Source organism: Ictidomys tridecemlineatus, chromosome X (assembly GCF_052094955.1).
Source record: "Ictidomys tridecemlineatus isolate mIctTri1 chromosome X, mIctTri1.hap1, whole genome shotgun sequence".
Taxonomy (NCBI): Eukaryota; Metazoa; Chordata; class Mammalia; order Rodentia; family Sciuridae; genus Ictidomys; species Ictidomys tridecemlineatus.
Window position 1 is genome coordinate 79,211,473 of NC_135493.1, and position 21,076 is coordinate 79,232,548.

At 40.1% G+C, this 21,076-nt stretch overlaps 1 protein-coding gene across 1 annotated transcript; it reads right to left on the bottom strand.

The window, feature by feature from the left end:
• Positions 1–6,066: 6,066 nt before the first annotated feature.
• On the bottom strand, positions 6,067–13,599 carry LOC101967701 (bone morphogenetic protein 15). Its single transcript, XM_005337499.3, has 2 exons — positions 13,272–13,599; positions 6,067–8,036 (listed from the first exon to the last, which is right to left on the bottom strand). Exons 1-2 carry the CDS (start codon positions 13,597–13,599, stop codon positions 7,171–7,173), a joined length of 1,194 nt encoding a protein of 397 aa, XP_005337556.2. The 3' UTR covers positions 6,067–7,170.
• Between the last annotated feature and the right edge of the window lie 7,477 nt (positions 13,600–21,076).

A 21,076-nucleotide genomic window follows, 5' to 3' on the forward strand; every position in this document is an offset into this window, starting at 1 on the left:
TGTTTTTATATATTTTCATAGGGGTAGTAAATGTCTGATTCATTCTACTATTCCTCCTACCCCATTGCCCCTCCCCTCCCTTTTCTCCCCTCTACCAAATCTAAAGTAACAGTAACTATTCTTCTGTAGCTCCCGGCATTGTAAATTAGCATGGGTATATCAAAGAAAAGATTGTACCTGTTTTTAAAGTCATAAATGATTACTTTATAACTCTTCAGTTATAACAATATAGTTGACACCCTAAATATATGTGACTAAGTGTATGTATGCATCTGAGAAGTATATCTGTCTAAGCCTTGTCTATGTGTTATGTAAAAGTTTACAAAATGAAAGTTTTTGCAAGTTTACCAGCAAGATAACCAATAAGTGCTCTTTTATACATTGTATCTTACATAGAAGGGCCACACTGTCATTTGAGGACCTGTCTTATATCTGTTTGCTGTAACTAAGTCAATTTCTGATCATTAACAGTGTTTCCTAAGTGTATAAGATTTCAGGCTATCCTTTGAGTTTTGTTAATCCATGCAGACCTGTGATTCTTGTTACCATACACTCTGAACTCTAAATTGTACTTAAAAAAGTTAAACTTAGGTAAAGTAAAGCTTAGGGCAGCCCTTTGCAAAGATGGTGCCATCTAAACTAAAATTATTTATAGAAAAATCTTGGATTTGAATAGAAATAACAAATTTGATTGGTATCTATTCATGTTGTTTGATGTTTTATAGCTGGATGAAGTTACTTGTTGTCAATAATTATATATAAAATTTTGTGTTACTCTTCATACTGGAATTGGAATTAAAATCCATTTTTGGAAGATAATGATTGTCTGATCTGTTTAAAGGTGACACTGTAAACATGGAAGCATTCTGTACTTTTTCCACAAAAAGAAAGTGAAAAGCTCTTAGCCTGTCCTTGATTCATGTGTCAGATGTAATATTGTATTGTTATATGTGAAGAGCCATGCCTTAACCTGAGCAAAAACTCTGCCTTTGACCTTACTACATGTTAGAATGGCTCCAAACTAGGCTAGACTTCAGCCCATTTAAAGTTGTGCCCAAAATATTAATTTTTTGTTGTAAAGATTACTGTGATCTCAAACAGGGGATATAATATATAACTAAGTCAAGGTTCAAGATTATAAAACAGTAATTTTTCTTGGTTCATAGCTATTATACAAACTGAATGTGTTTTTGCTTTTAATTTCATTTTGTATTTTCCTTGTAAAATTTATAATTGTTGCTCATTAGTGCTTTTCAGGGGGCACTTCTTAAAACAACAACAACAACACAATTTGAGATATAAGCCATCCATTACAAGACAGAAAGTATAAAATGTTGACTTCTGGTACTAAATACTAACTCCAATTAAATAAAAGGTGTAACTGTAAAATTATAGATATTGAAGTTATAACCTGTAACTCCCTCTAAGATTGGTGAAACTGGCTTGCTGGGTGTTTTAAACCAAAAACTTGGAGACCAATGTCAGGAATAAAAGTGCCAAGGAAAAAGCAGCCAACATTTCGACCCTTGTCCTCTAAGGTCATCCAGGACCCAGAGAATGATGGGACCTCTCTCTGGGCCCTGCAACTCTGATAAGTCACCAAAGCTGCTGATTGTGAGATCCAGGGGACCCTAAGAACAGGAAGCCAACCAGTGCAAATTCTGCCAAGAGGAGCAGCATTGGAGACCAAAATGTCCCTGATGCTGCCAAGAGAAGCCATATATGGTCAGCCAGACCCCAACCCATCCTGGCAGGTGGTACCACTGGTAAAGGAAAGCTGAAGGAGCCAGGAGGCTTCACACATGTCCCCAAGAGTGATCTGAGGAATCTCAGCTGACTCTTGATAGGAAAAAGGTCAGTTTTGACCAACTTGGTCCTAAATACCTGGTGCGAAAGTATAGCTTAAGCATAGTCTTACATTTACTAAATATTTTTTTAATGTAACTTAAGATGTACACGTGTGTCAGCCCTACCAAAAGTAAAGCTGGAGGCTCTAAAGGAAGGTCCTTGTGAGAGTGCCTGATAATGATCATAAAGGACTCTAGAGTCGCAATTTTGTCCTGAGTTAATTTGAGCCTGATCTCATAGACCTACAAACCTTCCTAACCTCCTACATTGGCAAACTTGATCTGTTTCCCTCTGATATGAATTACTGTCTTCATGGTTTTCAGAGATTGGCTGAAACACTAATTGCATTTGTGCCAATTGTTTATATAAAAAAAGTAATGCTTTGCTGTCTCATTATTGTTGTCTTAGCATGATCCCTGCCTTATGTATGTCTTGTCCAGTCAACTGCTATCTGCCACCATTGACCTCTGGACTGCTCTGATGCTGAATACCTTTAAGTTTCCACACCCCACCTGTAGAGAACAAGGGCTTTGGTTTATTCCCTCAACTTTGCCCCCTTTTAGCTAGAATCAGTTTGGAGATGTTGTCACCCATTTTTCCATAGAAACGGAATGTAGAAGTTGACTGTGGGGAAATGTAGCAGTTGCCCACTTTATGCTTTGAATGTAGCCCTTGCTGCTCTGCCACTGCAAATGATTTTTAAAATGGACCTGTTTCTCTCTCTTACTCTCTCCCTGTTCCTCCCTAATCTCTTCCCCTCTCTAATCTCAGGGGAAACAGGATTACTTTTCTTCCCCATTTTTGGCAGAATTATGTGTCCCTCAGCACCCACCCACTATAGGAATGAAGTATTCCAGACTTTGGGGATGGTACCTGAAGATCTCAAAAATGACTATCTCGCAAATTAACAAGTGAATTACACCTCCAATGGAGAACAGGTAGAATGCAGCCTTTGAATCACCTCTTTAAAATCTCCCTCCTATTCCTGCTGATGGGCAGAATCATAGCCTTTGGTACAGGAGTCCCCTGTGTTTTTCCTTTGCTAGCAAAGCAAGTAATCTTTCTCCTTTTTCTCAAAACCATGTCCTCATTATTGGATTGGCATCACAGACAAGGACTGATCTTTCAGGAACATCCATACTACCCAAAACATAGATTCAATGCAATATCTGTCAAAATTCTAATGGCATTATTTCACAAAAATATAAAAATAGTCATAATTTTTTTATGGAACAAAAGGCCCTAAATAAATAGATTGTCATTATACAAAAGGAACAAAGCTAAGGGCATCACATTTCTGACTTTGAAATATACGACAAAGCTATAGGAACCAAAACAATATGGTGCTGGTATAAAAACAGACACACAGATCAATACAACAGAATAGAGAGCCTCTCTATCCACATGTTTAGAGAAAACTGCTTTTTGACAAAGGTGCCCCAAACACCCAAAGATAAAAGGATAGTCTCCTCAAGAAGTTGTGTCAGGATAAGTGAATAATCACACACTTAAGAATAAAACTAGAATCTTATCGCATACCATACTAAAGTCCTAAGGCCTGAAACTAAAATTACCATGAGAAACTCTGGGTAAAGCTCCATGATATTCATCTGGATAATGAATTCTTGGATATGATCCCCAAAGCACAGACTACAAAAACAAAAATTGATAAATGAGGTTACATTAAAAAGTTCCTGTTCAGGGCTGGGGTTGTGGCTCAGTGGTAGAGAACTCACCTGGCACACATGAGACACTGGGTTTGATCTTCAGCACCACATAAAAATAAAGGTATCATGTCCACCTAAACTAAAAAAGTATATTAAAAAAGCTTCTGTGCAGCAAAGATATCAACAGAATTAAGCTCCTATGGGGTGCCAGGTGTGATGGTACATGCCTGTAATCCCAGCTATGATTATATTTGCATGACTCTGAATATTCTAAAAACTCAACTGTATACCTAATGTGGCCACTTTTATGCTATATGAAATTTAGCTCAGTGAAACTTTTTAAATGGGGCTAGTATCTCTTGTTCCATAGTACTATTGAGAGAATTAACTGAAGACATGTGAAATCTTGTTTAATAAGATTAAGTGCCCACTTACTTGGTGGAATGGAAGATAAGTTTTTGCCCGATTCCTCAATTTTGCCTCAAGATTCTAGGGCGAGAAGCAAGTTTAAATGCTTGCTCCTTTTGCTTCCATATATCGAATGATATTCAGTCCTATTCACTGAGCTTGTTGGATTTTGCTTCCTACTTTCCTTCTCTGGACTAAGTCTCTGTGGACAGACAGATCCCCCACAGTATGCATGCACACATACACACACTCCACTACTACATGTATGTCTCCTTCCTCTCAGAGGAAGGTTTAAAGTAGAGATCTCTTCAGATTTGAGAAACAATGCTGAGCTAAAGTCATATTTCAAAAAAAAAAAAAAGAATCCATCACATCAGTCACAACTTACCCCATTCTGCCAGTATCTTAGTGAGCTTTTTTGCCACTCTCGCTGAAAGAACAGGCAAGAACAATTTTAGAGGAGGAAAAGTTTATTTGGGGGCTCAGAGAGCCAGCTATGTTCCTCAGAGCTCAAGGACAACTGAACATCACCATGAAAGTGTGGCAGAAGGAAGCGGCTCAAGCCATCCCTCCAGAAAGCAGAAGAGAGTGAGTTCTGCTCATCAAGGACAAAATAGATATCCCAAAGGCATGCCCCAGGGACCCACCTCCTCTAGCCACAAGCCTACCAGCCTATGGTTGTCATTCCGTTAACCCCTAAGGCTCTTCTAACCCAATCATTTCTCCTCTAAACCCAAACATTTCTCTTCTAAATCTCATCTTACACATGAGATTTTGCGGGACACCTCAACTAAACTAACAGCCAGTGATTTCTTTGGGAGTTTTGACGAGTCTGGGCTTAATGGATAACAGGGCCAATTAACTGAGTACTCCATAAACAGATTGCTCCACAGGTATTCAGGACTTTCCGCAAATCCCAAAGAACCAAGAGACTAAACTCAGGATCTGGTCCTATAACCAAGGTTTATCTTCAGGCCTGTTATGTATTTGTGCATAATCTAGGCAGATTGGGAAAATGACTAGACTAAAAGCCCATATCTCCTCTCAGTTCAAAATGAGGTACATATGATTTCACAAACTGCCTTGTTCAGTAACAAAACTGTCACATTCTACTGATATTTGTAGCATGCTTTTGAAATGAGGCACAGATATTAATCATCTTAATTTATGTACAAAGTATGTGCATAAGTTACACTTATTCCACTGAAAAAAATTACTGAACTATGCAAATATTGAATTATTGTATCAGGAAGAACTCATCCCCCACAAAAACGTCACTGTTGGGTGGGGTATAAAGCTCAGGGGTAGGCTACTTGTCTAGCAGGTATGAGGCCCTGGGTTGAATTTTCCACTCTAACAAGTATTGTTAGTGTTCTGTGTTTGTTTTAATGTCTTACTAGGTACTGGGGCCTGGCAATAGAGAACAGGGGTATGACATGGTAACACCCCTCAAAATGAGCTCCACCCTTTTTGCAATAAACAGTTACACTAGTGTATACTGAGGGAGAGCATGTAATGCTATGTGAACACAAAGTGGATACCTACCTGAGTCTGGAGGGGCATGAGAGCTACTGACATTTTAAAAAAACAAAAACAAAACACCTTAGCTGATTCCTAAAGCTGCAGTAGGTAGATGGACAAAGCAATATTAAGGAACAATTCCTTAAAGGGAAGAATAGCATTTACGTATGCACAGACTTGTGAGATATTCACTCGCAGCATATTTAGTCTAGTTAGAATTAACTGTTGAGAAGGGAGTGGTAAAAATGAGTTGATTTATGATGGATAAGAAAGAAAGGGATTAACATTTGCAAACACATGTACCCACCCTTAATCAATCCCATCTCCAGGAAGAGTTGGGCAGAGGGAAAGACTTACCAGGCTTCCCCAATAGGGCATGTCCGTGAGTTCGGTTCACCAGCAGTATGCCTTTAAGAAAGCAGAATTCTGAAGAGCCTGAAGACCTGCCCCATAGGGACTAGAGATGAGATTATAATCATAGCTAAAAGCCAAGAAAGGAAACAAATTCCTTCCACCTGTTCTCCCAATTCCCCAAATATTCATGATCTTCTTGAACAAAAAAGAATTTTAATTATTATTAATGCATTATGATTCTACACTGTTATATTTCTATACACGCACAATATATTTTAACAATTTCATCTTCTCATATTTTACTTTTCCCTCAGGGTATTTGTAACACATCCCCATCCCATCACTTAAATACAACCTAGGAATATAGAACAGCACAAGCATCAGTTAGCCCACAACTGAGTTCCATTCATCCCCATCTCCCCAAGTCTAATGTCCAGAGCCCAAATGGATACTTGAAACAGGCAAGCCCAGAATGAAGGCAGTTCCAGGCCTCTGCATGGCTCACTCTCCTCTCCACCAAAACAGTCCTCTCCTCCCCCAAACAGGCCTCCTGATCTCTGAGCCACCAAGGAACTTTCTTTGGGTGTGATTGCAGGATTTTAAATGTTATGTAGCATAATGAAACATCCTGTGAAAGTTTGAAATATCTCTCTCATCCTAATCAGCAATGACAGCTCTTCTCCTCTTTACCACAAATGCTGGTTGTGTTGAAGCAAACTGCCATCTCAGACAACTCCATGGTGATGCTTCCCTGCGGTCCTTTTCCCAGCAGCAGAGGCCAAGAGGAAAAGCCCTACATGTTTACATGAAGATTCCTATAAAGACGGTTACCTACAAAGTTCTCCAGTCCAAGAATTAGAAGGTGGAAGGAGCATAGAAGCAGGCAGTCTGGATAGGAGACATTAATTTACAAGAGACAGGAGGGGAGGAAGAGGGTACAAAAATCTTAAGCTACTAATACCACTCCAAATCTTCCAGAGCCTTAGAAGCTGAACACTAGCAAAAGTCCACCTTTCCCAGGCTTTGGTGGGATACTTTATAAACTTCTATCAGCTTCCAATGACTTGAAAAAGTCACAATAAAAATGACAAAATAGAACATCTCCAAAGGACCATCTTACCCAAGCAGTAAGGGCTCTAACTGGTGATCAAGTTGTGCTGACCAATAGTAGTGGTCAGATTTGTTCTAGTGACCACATTTGACTAGGTCAAATGGGTATCAGCACAGTTATCAACTGAGTATATTATAAATGGGGGAAGAGACTAAAGAAACAATACTTAGGGCAAGGGATAGGACCTATAGATTTAAGATCATGTACATTTTTCACATTCTCCAATTACATGGGCAACCTGAGCTAGCTGTTCCCGTGTGATTATCTACATGTACAAGACTGAGCAATCATACCCTCAAACTCCTTATACTGAATATTTCCAGTTTCCTCAATCAGAAGGATGCTCATGGGAGCATACTGATAAGGGACACAGGAGGGCTGGGGGACATTCTTGTCCACCAGCTCATTGACAAGGTTTTGAATGATTGCATGATTGGGGGAATTGAGACCACGGTGTAGTACCCGAGGACAGGATCCCTTACAGTAGTTTGGGGTATAGTGATGAGGAGCAATGATCCAATGATCCCAGCCAAGCTGCTGGAAGGTGACTTTAAAAGAATGAAGGGAACACTGATTATTTGCAGACTGATTATTTGCAGACCCGTATTGTTTCTGGGAAGAGTCAGAAACCCTAGGCAGGATGCTGCCTGCTTGCCGGACCCTCCTTAAAAGAGAAGATCCCCCTTCTAATATTTCCTCTAGTCCACTGGGAAGTTTAGCCTTCTGGCCACTTTTATGAGTGTCATTAAAATAGAGTAGCAAAAAGGCAGTGTCCAAAGGTGAAGTGCCATTCCATTGGATCCCAGGAACCATGCTACCTTTTTGTTGCCGACACATAAAGTGAAGTCTTAGGACCCTGTGATGCTTGTGATTCCAGAGTGTCTGCAGAATGTGTTGTGTGATGTCCATCTCTGAAAAGGCTTTAGACATCAGAGAAGGCTTTGAGGAATTTCTTCCTGAAGGAAAGTGGTTGCTTGGGCTTTGTGGGGCCCAGGGCTCTACATGGCAGGATAAATTAAAGTGAGCTAGGTGGAGTTGTTGACGATAAACCACAGTGGCTCTGACTAGTTGGTACACTTCCTGCTTTGCTCCGAGAGGAAAGTCCAGGGTTTGCATATGCCAGGAACCTGCACACATAAGACAGAACAGGGTCAGGGAATTAGTGTCTTACCTGGATATTGAGCCTGAAAATCCTTTACAAAACTGTTCAAGAGAAACACAGCTGTAATCAGCCCCGAAATTAACTCAAGGTAATAATATCTATCATTTGTTGAACACTTATGAATATATAAGATGCTTTATATTTATCAAACTCTTGAATCCTCAATGGTCTTATGAGATAATTATTATTCCCATTTTGCAGACAAGGAAATTGAGGCTCACAGAAGCTATGTCAAAGGACACACACCCAAGTGCTGGATGTATCTCAGTGGTGAGAGCACTTTTGCCTAGCATATGTAAGGCCCTGGGTTCAATCCCAGCACCACAGAAACCAAAACCATGAAGGATACACAGCTAGTATATGGTAAAGTTAAAATGTGAACTCAAGCTAGTTGCCATTAAGAAAAGAAACTGTACCAGTGGCCAAGAAGTTGGTCAAGGGAGGGAGAAGGTAAGGGAAAAGGAAGTACTGTGAATGAAATTGATCAAATTATGTCATGTCCATGTAAAATGTGTCATGATGAATCTATTATGTATAACTATAGTGCACCAATACAAATTAAAACACTAAAGAAATTAATTTTGTCTCACTTTTAGATCACTTTACAGTTCTAGACTCAGGGGAAAAACTCAAGCATAGAAGAGTTTAGAAGATCAATTATATTTTTGACTACTAAAGGTGACTAAAAGACATGTTGAAACATACATGGATTAAGGGTCCTTATTTCAGAGAGAACATGTGGTCTTTCGTTTCTTGGGATTGGCTCCGATTGCTAACCCATGGGGAGGTTGGGGAGGGGAACAATAGAAATCCATTGGATTCAACAAAGGGGAAGGAAGCGGAGGGGGGAGGGAATAGGAAAGACAGTAGAAACTTGGTCCTAACTTTCCTAGCCTTGTATTTTTACACATGACCAGGAAAACTCCACACAAGAGTGGGATCCTAAATAGAATAAGTTATACTTCATGTATGTATATTCTGCCAAAACATAGTCTACTGTCATGTGTAACTAAAGATAATAAAAGAGTTTAAAATATTTTAAAAGGAGTCCTTATTTCACATCACTATACAGATGCAGGTTTGGGGCAACAATTCAGTATTGGGTGCTATTCTGTCATTGTTTTAAATCTGGGACCAAGGCACCACAGAATAATTATATCACTAGTGGGGGCAGGTATTGTTGCCATTTCTGTCTTTCAACAACTTCAAGAATTGCTTCTTGGGCTGGGGCTGTAGCTCAGTGGCAGAGTGTTTGCCTAGCACTTGAGAGACACTGGGTTTGAACCTCAGCACCACATAAAAATAAATAAGATAAAGGCATTCTGTCCATTTACAACGACAAGTAGTTTTTTTGAGTATCTTTTGGCCATTTCTCCTTTAACTCCCCATCTCTCCCTTTTCCATTCCTTTCTAGAAATGGCTCTCCATTTTCCCCATTCATTTTACCTCACTTCTCTAAATACCATCTCAACAAGGCCTTGATCACCAATATTTTGTTTGCTGGCTAATCTATTAAAAACTACATGCCCCTTAGCAATTGAGAGATTTAATCCAAACTGTTGTGCTGACACCCAGTGGCCAAAGGAAAGGAAGGCTGGGCCTGCAGAGTTCCCAATTTGTGCTCCCCCTTCTGGTAAAGGTCAAGAGCAAAAACTACAAAACCAGTCATCTCAGGAAAAGGTCTTCTCTCTCCTTTACAAACATCTTAGTAAGTATTTCCACATTAATCTATGTATTATTCATCTAACCTTGCTCCTCCACTGAATCCACAAGCCTGGGATTGTAATAGTGCTGGGGATTAAACATAACTCTTTAATATTTTGATGTTCCAGAATACTTCTAAAAGTTTATATTCTAACTCATGCTAAACACACCCTCAGGATTGGGGCACTCACTAGCCATCATTCACACAGGCCCAAGTCAGACCTGTGTTTGCTTTCTTATGTTATTCCACACTCCCATTTTACAATAATCTTTCCTAAAGGCCCACCCATACACCTGTTCCACCCTGCCTGAAAAGGAACTCAACCCAAACCTCTAGCAGGCTGTCTAGTGAGGAACTGCCCTTTCCTTTCAGACCTTGACCTCACAAATTTCGTGAAGCAGGGTAGGGTTGCTGAGGATCAGAGCCAGGAAGGGTCTGCTCAGAACTTTTCAGGGAAAGGAAGGACTCATACATCCTGTGTGACTGAATCTGTCGTCTGCTTCTGGATCCTTTCCAGAGTCTCTAAGATACCAGTATGCTTCATAATCGGCTGGGATTTATGCCTAATTGTAGGCATCCTCCTTTTCAGCCTCACAGCGTTAGTACAAACTTGACCTGGTCTGCTTTGTGCTGCAGTTAGGAAAGGAATCTGGGGCCCTCCTCAGGGCCTCTGAGACCCCATCTCTCACCAGCCTCATATCCTGCCATTCTCTGCAGTGCTCTCTAGACTCTAGCCAGAACCTCCTAGAAATCAGGGAAGTAGTTATTTGCCCACATTTACTCAACCCAGATATAGTGCCTAGTGCTCAATTAAATTCTTTTGGGAATTCTTCCCTCTAGGCCTTTCTTTGCACATGTTGTTCCTTAAACCTAAGTCAGGTGTCTCTCCACTCTTCTCATGTCTCTCTTCTTAACAGACCTCAGCTCACACGTTACCTCTTCAAAGATTCCTTCACATAACCCCACGGAAAGAGATGACTTTTTGCTTTTCTCAATCATAACTTACTTCATCATTTGATAGCATTTGCAAGCATTTGCCACAAATTGCAACTTAACTGTTTGCACGTTTATCTCCCCACCAGAACACGTGCTCCAAGCCAGTAGCTTTGCCTGTCTTAATCACATTTGCATGCTTAGCCCTCAGTAGGTGCTGAATACAATATTTGTTGAATGAATTTCCACCCACACCAAGTTATTTTCTCTTTCCTAAATCAGGATGAACTTCTCTGAAAATGTAATCTTCTCCTTACTCCTCCTTTCCCAAGTTCCAGCTTAAATATTACCTTCTCAATGAGGCCTTCCAACATTCTCTCTGCTTCTCTTTCTCTGCTCCAAATAGTGAGCTGTTTGTGTGTGTGTGTGTGTGTGTGTGTGTGTGTGTGTGTGTGTGTGGTGTTGGGGATTGAATCCAGAGCCTTGTGCATGTGAGGCAAGCACTCTACCAACTGCGCTATATCCCCAGGCCTGAACCATTTCTTCTCTGGAGTCCTGGGATCCCAATTGCTCATCCTCTTCTAAGCACTTATAACATTATGTGATTATTTATCTACCCATTCTATTATTCCAGAACCTCCTAGAAATCAAGGAAGCAGTTATTTGCCTGCATATACTCAACCCAGATATAGTGCCTAGTGCTCAATTAAAATTTCTTGGGAATTCAGCATATCATGTTGATTAAAAGCACAGGCTCTGGGACCTGAGAGCCTAGATTTGACCCCTAACAATTACTAGCTGTGTGACATTGGTGAAGTTACTGAGCCTCAGTTTCTTCATCTATAAAATGTTTATTAACCAACCTCATCTGGTAATGGCAAGGATTAAGGGTGGTAGTTTTGTACAGCATCTTCTGCAATGCTTGACACACAAAAAGCCCATGGTAAGAGATAGCTAGGAGAGTATTGGTTGTTTTACTTGGAAGATGAGTGTGAATTCTGTCCGTTGTCATTGGAGACTAGTGGAAAAAAAAAACCCAGATTAATCTCATAAGGTTCTCAAGAGTTCCTTGAAGTTGATGGCTGCCTACATTCCCTGGAGAATGCTGCACACCTGCTGCTGTCCTGGAAGAGTGTCTAATGCAGATGTTTGAAGCAGAATTGAGCAAGATGGGGACAAAGAAAATCTGAAAGCATATTTGTTGCCAAAATATCAAGGTCACAGCATGGCCCAAATAGGAGAACTTCTTGGCCTGTTGGGATACTGCCCTTAAAGGTTTAAAAAGTTATAGACAGATTTTAGAATCAGACTTGAGCTCAAACTCCATCTCTGCCACCCATTGTTTGACATTTGCCAGTTGCTTTCTCTCTCCATGCCATAGTTTTCTTGTCTCTAAAGTTGTCAATTGCCCCACAACTACAAGTGGTACTGGCTTTTATTAAATACTGTCAAGATGCTCGCATATCCTCAGGTGTTAGCTTTTCTCATCTTTCTGAGGGCTTATAAGTCTCCCCAACACAGCATCCTGTACTACTTGCCTTCTAAGAGCAAAACACCACATAAACAACCCTCCAAAAATGTAGCTCAATTACAGTTTTCACAGATAACAAGGTATAAGATTTTTTTGAAAGAAAGTGGCTAACACATTACTCAGTCGTTGTGGGGAATGGAAAAGATTTTTCAGTAGGCCCCAGGCTAATCTGTTCTTAAGCTGGGGCCCTAAAAGAAAATAGGCTTGGAGCTAACTTTCCTGAGCTTGCTGTCCTTTCAAAACCAGGGCATGGTGGTACATATCTGTAATCCCAGTGACTCAACAGGCAGAGGCAGGAGACTCACAAGTTTGATGCCAGCCCCAGCCATTTAGCAAGACCCTCAGCAAATTAGTAAAACCCTTTCTCAAAATTTAAAAATCAGCCAGGTGTGGTAGTGCATGTCTGTCATTGTACAGCTCCACAGCCATTGTACTCTCCATTGTACAGCTCCTTTTTGGGGTTGGAGGACTGCAAGTTCAAAGCCAGCTTCAGCAACTTAGCAAGGCCCTAAGCAATTCAGCAAGACCCTGTCTCTAAATAAAGCATGAAAAAGGGCTGGATGTGGCTCAGTGGTTAACTACCCCTGGGTTCAATCCCCAGTACTAATAAACAAATTAATTAATTGAAAAGGACTGGGGCCGGGCATGGTGGTGTACACTTGTAAACCCAGAAGTTAGGGAAGCTGAGGCAGGAGGATTGCAAGTTCAATGCCAGCAATGGCAAGGTGCTGAGAAACTCAATGAGACCTTGTCTCTGAATAAAATACAAAATAGGGCTGGGGAAGTGGCTCAGTGGTTGAGTGCCCCTGAGTTCATTCCCTAGTACCACCCATCCCCCCAAAATGACTGGAGACTGATTTGGTTGTAGAGCACCCTGGGTTCAATCTCCAGCACCAAAAAGAAAAAGAAATGAAGCCATGCCTACATGCACCAGGCAATGAGGCCTGACAGTAAACCCACAGATTCCTTGTTCTTTACACTCTTCTGCCCTTCTCCCAACTCTAGGGTAGAATGGGGACACGAGAACTCACCTCTTTTAGGTCTTGCTACATAGGCCAAAGGCCTCACCAGCCTCACCATGGTGGCTCTGATGGTGCGATTCTTCCTAGGACGTCCATCGGGATCAACTGAACGCTGGTACAACTCCAGCATGTACTGTAGAGGATATACTCCAAGCTGTGGCTCCCTCTGCTGATTTTGTGGTTCTTCTTCTACCAGCTCATGATACTGTGGCGAGGTAGGGAATTCCATGGGCAGGGGGATGATAGAGGGATGGTTTAGCTTTTCCATTTGGACTCCATGTTTCAGGGAGAGCACCAGTCCCCAAAGAAGTATTCTAAGAGTGTTGGGAAAGACCATCTCGACAGGCTTAGTGTTCAGACCAAGAGTTCCAGACCAAGCCCCAAAAGTGTCACTCTTATCCCTTTGTTTCACTCAAGTAACCACATCCAGTCTCCAGGACCAAGAATGGGACAAGGAATGAAAGAAAGGCAGGCTCTATATTGTTTCCCAAGAGAACCTTCTAGGCCAAAGTAGGTCTCCTATAACTTGAGCTCTCAGCATCAAAGGAGCAGAAAGAGGAGATGAGTAAGGCAGGATGCCCTTCCCACTCTCTTTTTAAGAGGCCTAAGTCAATGAGCAGGACCGCCTCTCTCACCTCATCCAGAAGGAGAAAGAAAAGAGTAGGGAACCTGCTCTGCCTCACAGCTGTTGTAAATGCCATCCCTCAATCAGACCTTAAAGGGCCAGAGTCCTCCTGCTTCCATCTCACTCCCATGCCTCTAAAGGCAGCATTTCCCAAATGTGGCCTACTGCTGACTCAAAGTGAAAATATCTGAGATGACTGTTAAGAATGCAGATTCCTGGGTCCAGACTCAAATATAGACTCTCTGGGGTAGTAGGTTGAGTGAGTTTTTCTGAGGATTTTCTATGGCTACTCAAATGTGCAAATCATTGTGAGCATGGATGCTGGAGCTTAAAGAAGATGACTTCCCAGGGGTTCTCAATCCTGAGTGTAAAACGGAATCACCAGGGGAGCTTTAACTATTCTGGGTGTTTGGTATCATCCCCAGCCATCCTGACATAATGGGTCCAAGGTGTTCCCAGGGATTTTGGATTGTTTTCTAAATTTGCAGGTGATTTGAGAACTCCAACTTTGAATTTTCTGGTTACCATGAGAAGTGTTGAATGGACTTCATCAGAGAAACCTGAGGGAGTGGATGATGAATCTATGGGAGTTCTTCTACTCTAACCAATTTAATAGGATCCTCCAGGGCTGGGCCTGTGGTTAAGGCTGCCCCAGGCCAAGATTCTGCAGATAGATGGTAGGAGTAGACTTGATATTGCCCAAGTTTGTTGGTGCTCTGGAGAAATGGTAGAATGGGAGGTCAAGACTGGGCATTAAGAGTTGATCAGTCTGGCCTGATTTGTGGGAGGCCTTTACCTCCAAACAAGAATATCTATGGACAGGCAACATGATTATGGAACAGCATAGACTTTGGTTTGGAGATTTAAAAATATTTTTTTGATAGTGGAGGCTGGGTGGTCATTTGTTGTTGTTGTTGTTTTGATACTGGGGATGAACCTGGGCCTCTTAACCACTGAGCCACATCCCCAGCCCTTTTTGATATTTTATTTTGAGACAGGGCCTCACTAGGTTACTGAGGCTGGATCTAAACTTGAGATCCTCCTGCTTTAGCCTACTGAGCCACTGGGATTACAGGCATGTACCACCAGGCATGGAGGTTTTTTTTTTTTTTTTTTTTTTTTTACAGACCAGAGGTCTTATTTTTTTTTAAACCTATTATGCCGTGCCCTTCATTTTCAAAACACTAGAAAAACTAGGGATAACAGGAAAATATCTCAACATTGTAAAAGCTATCTATCCTAAGCCCGAGGCCAACATCATTCTAAAGGGAGAATGATTGAAAGCATTCCCTCTAAAAACTGGAACAAGTCAAAGACGCCAGAACTGCCATCTTGCAATAATATGCCAAAATGACAAATGCAAAGAGGAAGAGGAGAGGCACCTAAGGGATGTGTGTTCTCTAGACCTTTTAGAAAATGCAGACTCGCCAAATTCTTTTTCTGCATCTATTGAGATGATCATATGGTTCTTATCTTTAAGTCTATTGATGTGATGAATTATATTTATTGATTTCTGTATGTGGAACCAACATTGCATCCTTGGGATGAACTCCACTTCGATTGTGGTGCATTATCTTTTTGATACATTTTTGTATTCAATTTGCCAGAATTTTATTGAGAACTTTTGCACCTATGTTCATTAGAGATATTAGTCTGAAGTTTTCTTTCTTTGATGTATCTTTGCCTGGTTTTGGAATCAGGCTGATATTGGCCTCAGAGAATGAGTTTGAAAGTGCTTCCTCTTTTTCTATTTCCTGAAATAAATTGAAGAGTACTGGTATTAGTTCTTCTTTAAAGGTCTTGGAGAACTCAGCTGTGTATCCATCCCATCCTGGGCTTTTCTTGGTAGGATCTGATGGCGTCTCCTATCTCATTTCTTGAAATAGATTTGTTTAAATTGTGTATACCATGATGTTTCAATTTGGGCAAATCATATAACTCTAGAAATTTGTCAATGCCTTTTGATATTTTCTATTTTATTGGAGTACAAGTTTTCAAATTAATTGCTAATTATCTCCTGTATTTTTGTAGTGTCCATTGTGATATTTCCTTTTTCATCATGTATGTTAGTAATTTGAGTTTTCTCTCTCCTTTTCTTCATTAGCATGGCTAAAGGTCTGTCAATTTTATTTACTTTTTCCACTGCCTTCATAGTGTCCCAGAGACTTTGACACGTTGTATCTGTGTTCTCTTTCACCTTTAATAATTTTTTGATCACCTTCTTGATGTCTTTTGCAACCCATTGTTCATTCAGTAGCATATTATTTAGTCTCCAGGTGTTGGAATAGGTTTTATTTTTATTTTATCATTGATTTATAACTTTATTCCATATCATCTGATAGAATGCAGGGTAGTATCTGTACTATTTTATATTTGCTAAGAGTAGCTTTGTGGCATAATATATGATATATTTTAGATAAGGATCCATGTGGTGCTGAGAAGAAATTGTATTTGCTCATTGAAGAAAGAAATATTTTTATATATGTCAGTTAAGTCTAAGTTATTGATTGAACTATTGAGCTCTATAGTTTCTTTTTTTTTTTTTTAGATTTTGTTTGGAAGACCTATCCAGTGGTGAAAGAAGTGTGTTAAAGTCACCCAGAATTATTGTGTGGTCATCTATTTGACTCTTGAACTTGAGAAGAGTTTGTTTGATGAACAAAGATGCTCCATTGTTTGGGGAATATAAATTTATTACTGTTATGTCTTGTTGGTAAATGATTCCTTTAAGCAGTATGCAATATCCTTCTTTATCCCTTTTGATTTACTTTGGCTTGAAGTTTACTTTATTTGATATGAGGGTGAAAACCCCTGCTTGCTTCTGCAGTCCTTGTGAGTGGTATGATTTTTCCCAACACTTCACCTTCAGTATGTGGATGTCTTTTTCTATGAGAGGAGTCTCTTGGAGGCAGCATATTGTTGGGTTTTTTTACAAAAATCCAATCTGCCAGTGTATGTCTTTTGATTGGTGAGTTTAGATCATTAACATTCAGGGTTATTATTGAGACATGATTTGTATTCCCAACCATGTTTGTCTATTTTTGGTATTTAACTTGACTTGGTTTCTCCTTTGATTAGCTTTTCCTTTAGTGTAATACCTCCTTGTGCTGATTTTCATTATTGTTTTTCAATTCCTCTTCATGGGATACTTTGCTGAGGACTTTCTGTAGTGCAGGCTTTCAAGTTGAAAATCTTTTAACTTCTGTTTATCATAGAAGGTTTTTATTTCACCATTAAATCTAAAGCTTAATTTTGCTGGATATAAGACTATTGGTTGGCATTCATTTTCTTTCAGAGCTTGATATATGTGGTTGCAGGATCTTGTAGGTTTCAGAGTCTGGGTTGAAAAATCTGCACATAATCTAATTGGTTTCCCTCTATATGTAATCTGATTCCTTTCTCTCATGGCTTTTAATATTCTCTCCTAATTCTATATATTAGGCATTTTCATTATAATGTGACTTGGTGTGGATCTGTTGTAATTTTGTATATTTGTTGTCCTGTAAGCCTCTTGAATTTGGTCTTCCAATTCATTCTTCATGTTTGGAAATTTTTCTAATATTATTTCATTGAATAGATTGCTCATTCCTTTGGTTTTGGACTCTATACCTTCCTCTATCTAAATAAGTTTTAATTTAGTCTTTTTATGCTATCCCATATTTCTTGAATGGCTTGATCATAGTTCCTTACCATTTTCACTGTGTGGTCTATGTTCTTTTCAAGATTAAATATTTTATCTTCATTGTCTGAGGTCTTGTCTTCTAAGTGGTCTAATCTGTTGGTGATGCTTTCAACTGAGATTTTAATTTGGTTTATTGTTTCTTTAATTCCAAGGATTTCTGTTTTTTTTAGAACCTCTATCTCCCTATTTTGCTCCCTGTTTTTATTTATGTAGCTCTTTGCCAAAATAATCTTTCACTGCCTGTATTTGTTTTCTTATATCATCCTCAATTTGCAGAACATTTTAATTATATACATCCTGAATGCCTCCTCTGTCATTTCTTCTGCTGTGCTGTCCATGGACTCTAATAATGTGACATCTTGATTTGTTTGTGCACATTCTTCCCTTGTCTTTTCATATTGCTTGTATGTCTTCCCTTCCAGCACTGTGGATCTGAGGTGTTACTGTTTTTACCCTATAGGCTTATAGTGCCCCTGTAGAGTTTCAATACCTCTCCTTTGAGGTGAAGGACAATGTTAACAGATCATAGTATAAACAATACATACCCTAAAAACAAATGTTTGCTATTAAGACTTTTACAATTTGGTCACAACCTACAGAAATGGTGAATTCAATTATTATCTACAATATACTCAGTAGGCTTGTAAAAGGATTTACAGTTTCTGATGGTGAACAAAGAACCAGGGGTTGAGGAGTAGGATGATGTGCTGAGCAAACAGGAGGTGAGAATATAGAGTTATTATATGTTAGGAAGTGTGAAAGAGAAATCTAAAGAGGAAGATTAGTAGCAGGAGAAGAGAGAGGAAGTAATTTGGGGTGGATAAGTAAGTGGGAAGACAGTAGAGTACTGAAAACAAACACAAATATGTATTAAGAAAAATAAAAAGGATATAAGACTATTGGTTGGCATTAGTAGAAATTGGTGGAAAAAAAGAAAGGACAACAAACAAACAAACAAACAATAACATACAACACAACTGTAATATACTATTCAGATGTACCAGTCCTCACAATCCTAATTCATGCAAAGTACTTGGTTTCACATATGTTGGGGATGTGAGGGTGGGAGAATAGAGGGAGAAAAAAAATTTAGGGCAGAAACAGGGATTGATTTGGTTGGAGATCTGTAACTTTCCTGCTTCACCTCTCATCTAATAGGTGGGGGTCATCTGTTGTTAGCTGGTATCTCTGCCCTCAGGATGGTGAAGGTAACCCGGGCATCACTGTGCTGGGCTAGTGGCTGCTAGGGAGAGGGGGCAGTTAGAAACTGGGTACCTGGCCAGCCGAAATTTCAAACTTGGAGTTGCCCCCCCACCCAAGATGGTGATGAAGGTGGCCCAAAATGGAAGTGCCTGCTTTCAGCGGTGGGGTGTCTGGTCAGGGTGGGGGGAGTCTGGCGATGGTGTTGGACAACAAGTTCAGAGGAGTCCTGTGGCATGCAGTGTGTGGCTGCTGGCTGGCTTCAGAGCCTGTGTGATGTTCTCAGGTGCAGGCAGGCAACTGCTTATAGGGTCCTATCTGCGCTACTGTAGAGTCCCAAGATGGCGGTGACCGGAGGAGCTCCACGTTAGTAGATGGGGGTCTACTTGGGAATGGCAGCTGGAGATGCTGCATGTGAGAAGCTGCCATGACTCTTGTGTGGGAGCAGTGTCTGTGATTCCTCCTCAGGTGGGTGGCTGAAGGTTCTGCGCAGGTGCTGCTGCCAGTGGTTCCAATTGGGCACCCAAGCACCCAGTAGTCCTGCTTAGGTGAGTAGTTGGGAGACCTACTCTGATGCTGAAGCCTGGAGCTCTAATTGGGCACAGTGACATGATTCCTGCACAGGAGCAGGAACATCGCTCATAGAGAAGCAGGATTCTCACTACTTGAGTCCCAGGTCACAGAGTGACACAGAATGCTGCCTACCTCTGGCCTGCCATCTTGGATCCGGCAAGCATAGTCTTTGAAATTCGATAGAACTGTGCTTGGCTGTAAGCCTATCTCTAATCAGCAGTAATTTCACCTTTCCAAGGCAATTTTCTTGGCTTCTTTGGGGAGTGAGTCCCCTTACCTATAAAATGGAGAAAATCCATTTTACCTCACAGATGGTTGTAAGGACATAAGGAAATATTCTATGCTAATTGTATAAAGTCTAATTAGACACATGACTTATGGTTACATGTTTGAAACTATTTTTTCCTTTCTCTTTTTTAAATTGATCTTAGGCCCTGACACATACTGTAAAACAATAGCCAGGGGTTTATGGTGCCTCTAGATCTGGACTCAAATACTAGCTCAACAAACCATTAGCTGGGTGACTTTCAGCAAGGTTTCTCCCAGCCTTCTTCACCTATATAGCTGGCTTCTTCAGAGAGTTGTTGTGAAGATTGTATTGTACACATTGTTATTATAAAAATTATATAACACACACACAAGTAAGGAATAAGATGATTCACAGTGGGCAAACCCTGAATAGCAAAAATTGTATAAATATATAATAAAAATCAGAAAAAAATGCAATTGAAAATCATACGATATGATTCCATATCTACTGGATTGGCAGTACAATAAAAGTCTGACTATTAAATTTAGAGTGAGACAGAACATCTGTAATTATCTTATACTGCTGGCAGGGATGTAATTTGGAACAATTGTTTTAAAGAGCACTTTTTGCATTGTCTCTAGTAAGGTTGAAAGTGTTCCATTCAGCAAAGCTATGTGTAGAGTAACACTTTTTAGATGTTTTTGTCAGTGACTCACCCAAATGAATACATTTTGCATTGCATCTCAGAACAAACAGAAGCACATGCACACACATATATACCTAAAGTAAATGTTTTCTGAAAAAATACTGATAACATATTAGGAGAAACAATATATCACCATGTGTGAGAATATAGTTCTGGAGCTAGAATCCTAAATTTAAATTCCAGCTCCATTATTTGTTAACTTGACCTTGGGCAATTCACTCAATTTCTTTGTGCCCCAGTTTCTTCATCAGTAAAGCAGAAATCATAGCCTAACTCTGCTTCAATTTTCTAACAGGTAAAATGAGATTTTTGTGGGGATTAACTGAGTTAATTCATAGAAAGCACTCAAAAGTATGCCTGGCATAATGTAAGTATTAGATGTAGGTTAGTTTTGATTACATTGGATCCAAGCTGCATGCCCCACAAAGCTAAGTCTCAGCCTGATGCGATAGTTTCAGCCTTGTGAGCTGTGGAGGGGCAGCCAAGAAGCTCTTCTGTCCTCAGTATCCACACCATTCCTCCTTTCCATCTGAACCCCTTCTCTGACTCACTGACATTTCTTTGTCATTTGACCTCTGCCTTTTACCCACTTAAGCATCCTATCTTTCTATTCAACATAAATGATAAAAGAATAGGTTGTCAGGACAACTAATAAGGAGTCTGTAGGGTTTTGAGCATGGTTTTTGTCCATTTCAGTGGTTTTGAATAGGGGTTGCATCTGTCAGGAATATTTCCCTTTAAATAGCCATGTCTTTAAGTAGCAGGCATCTAATATAAA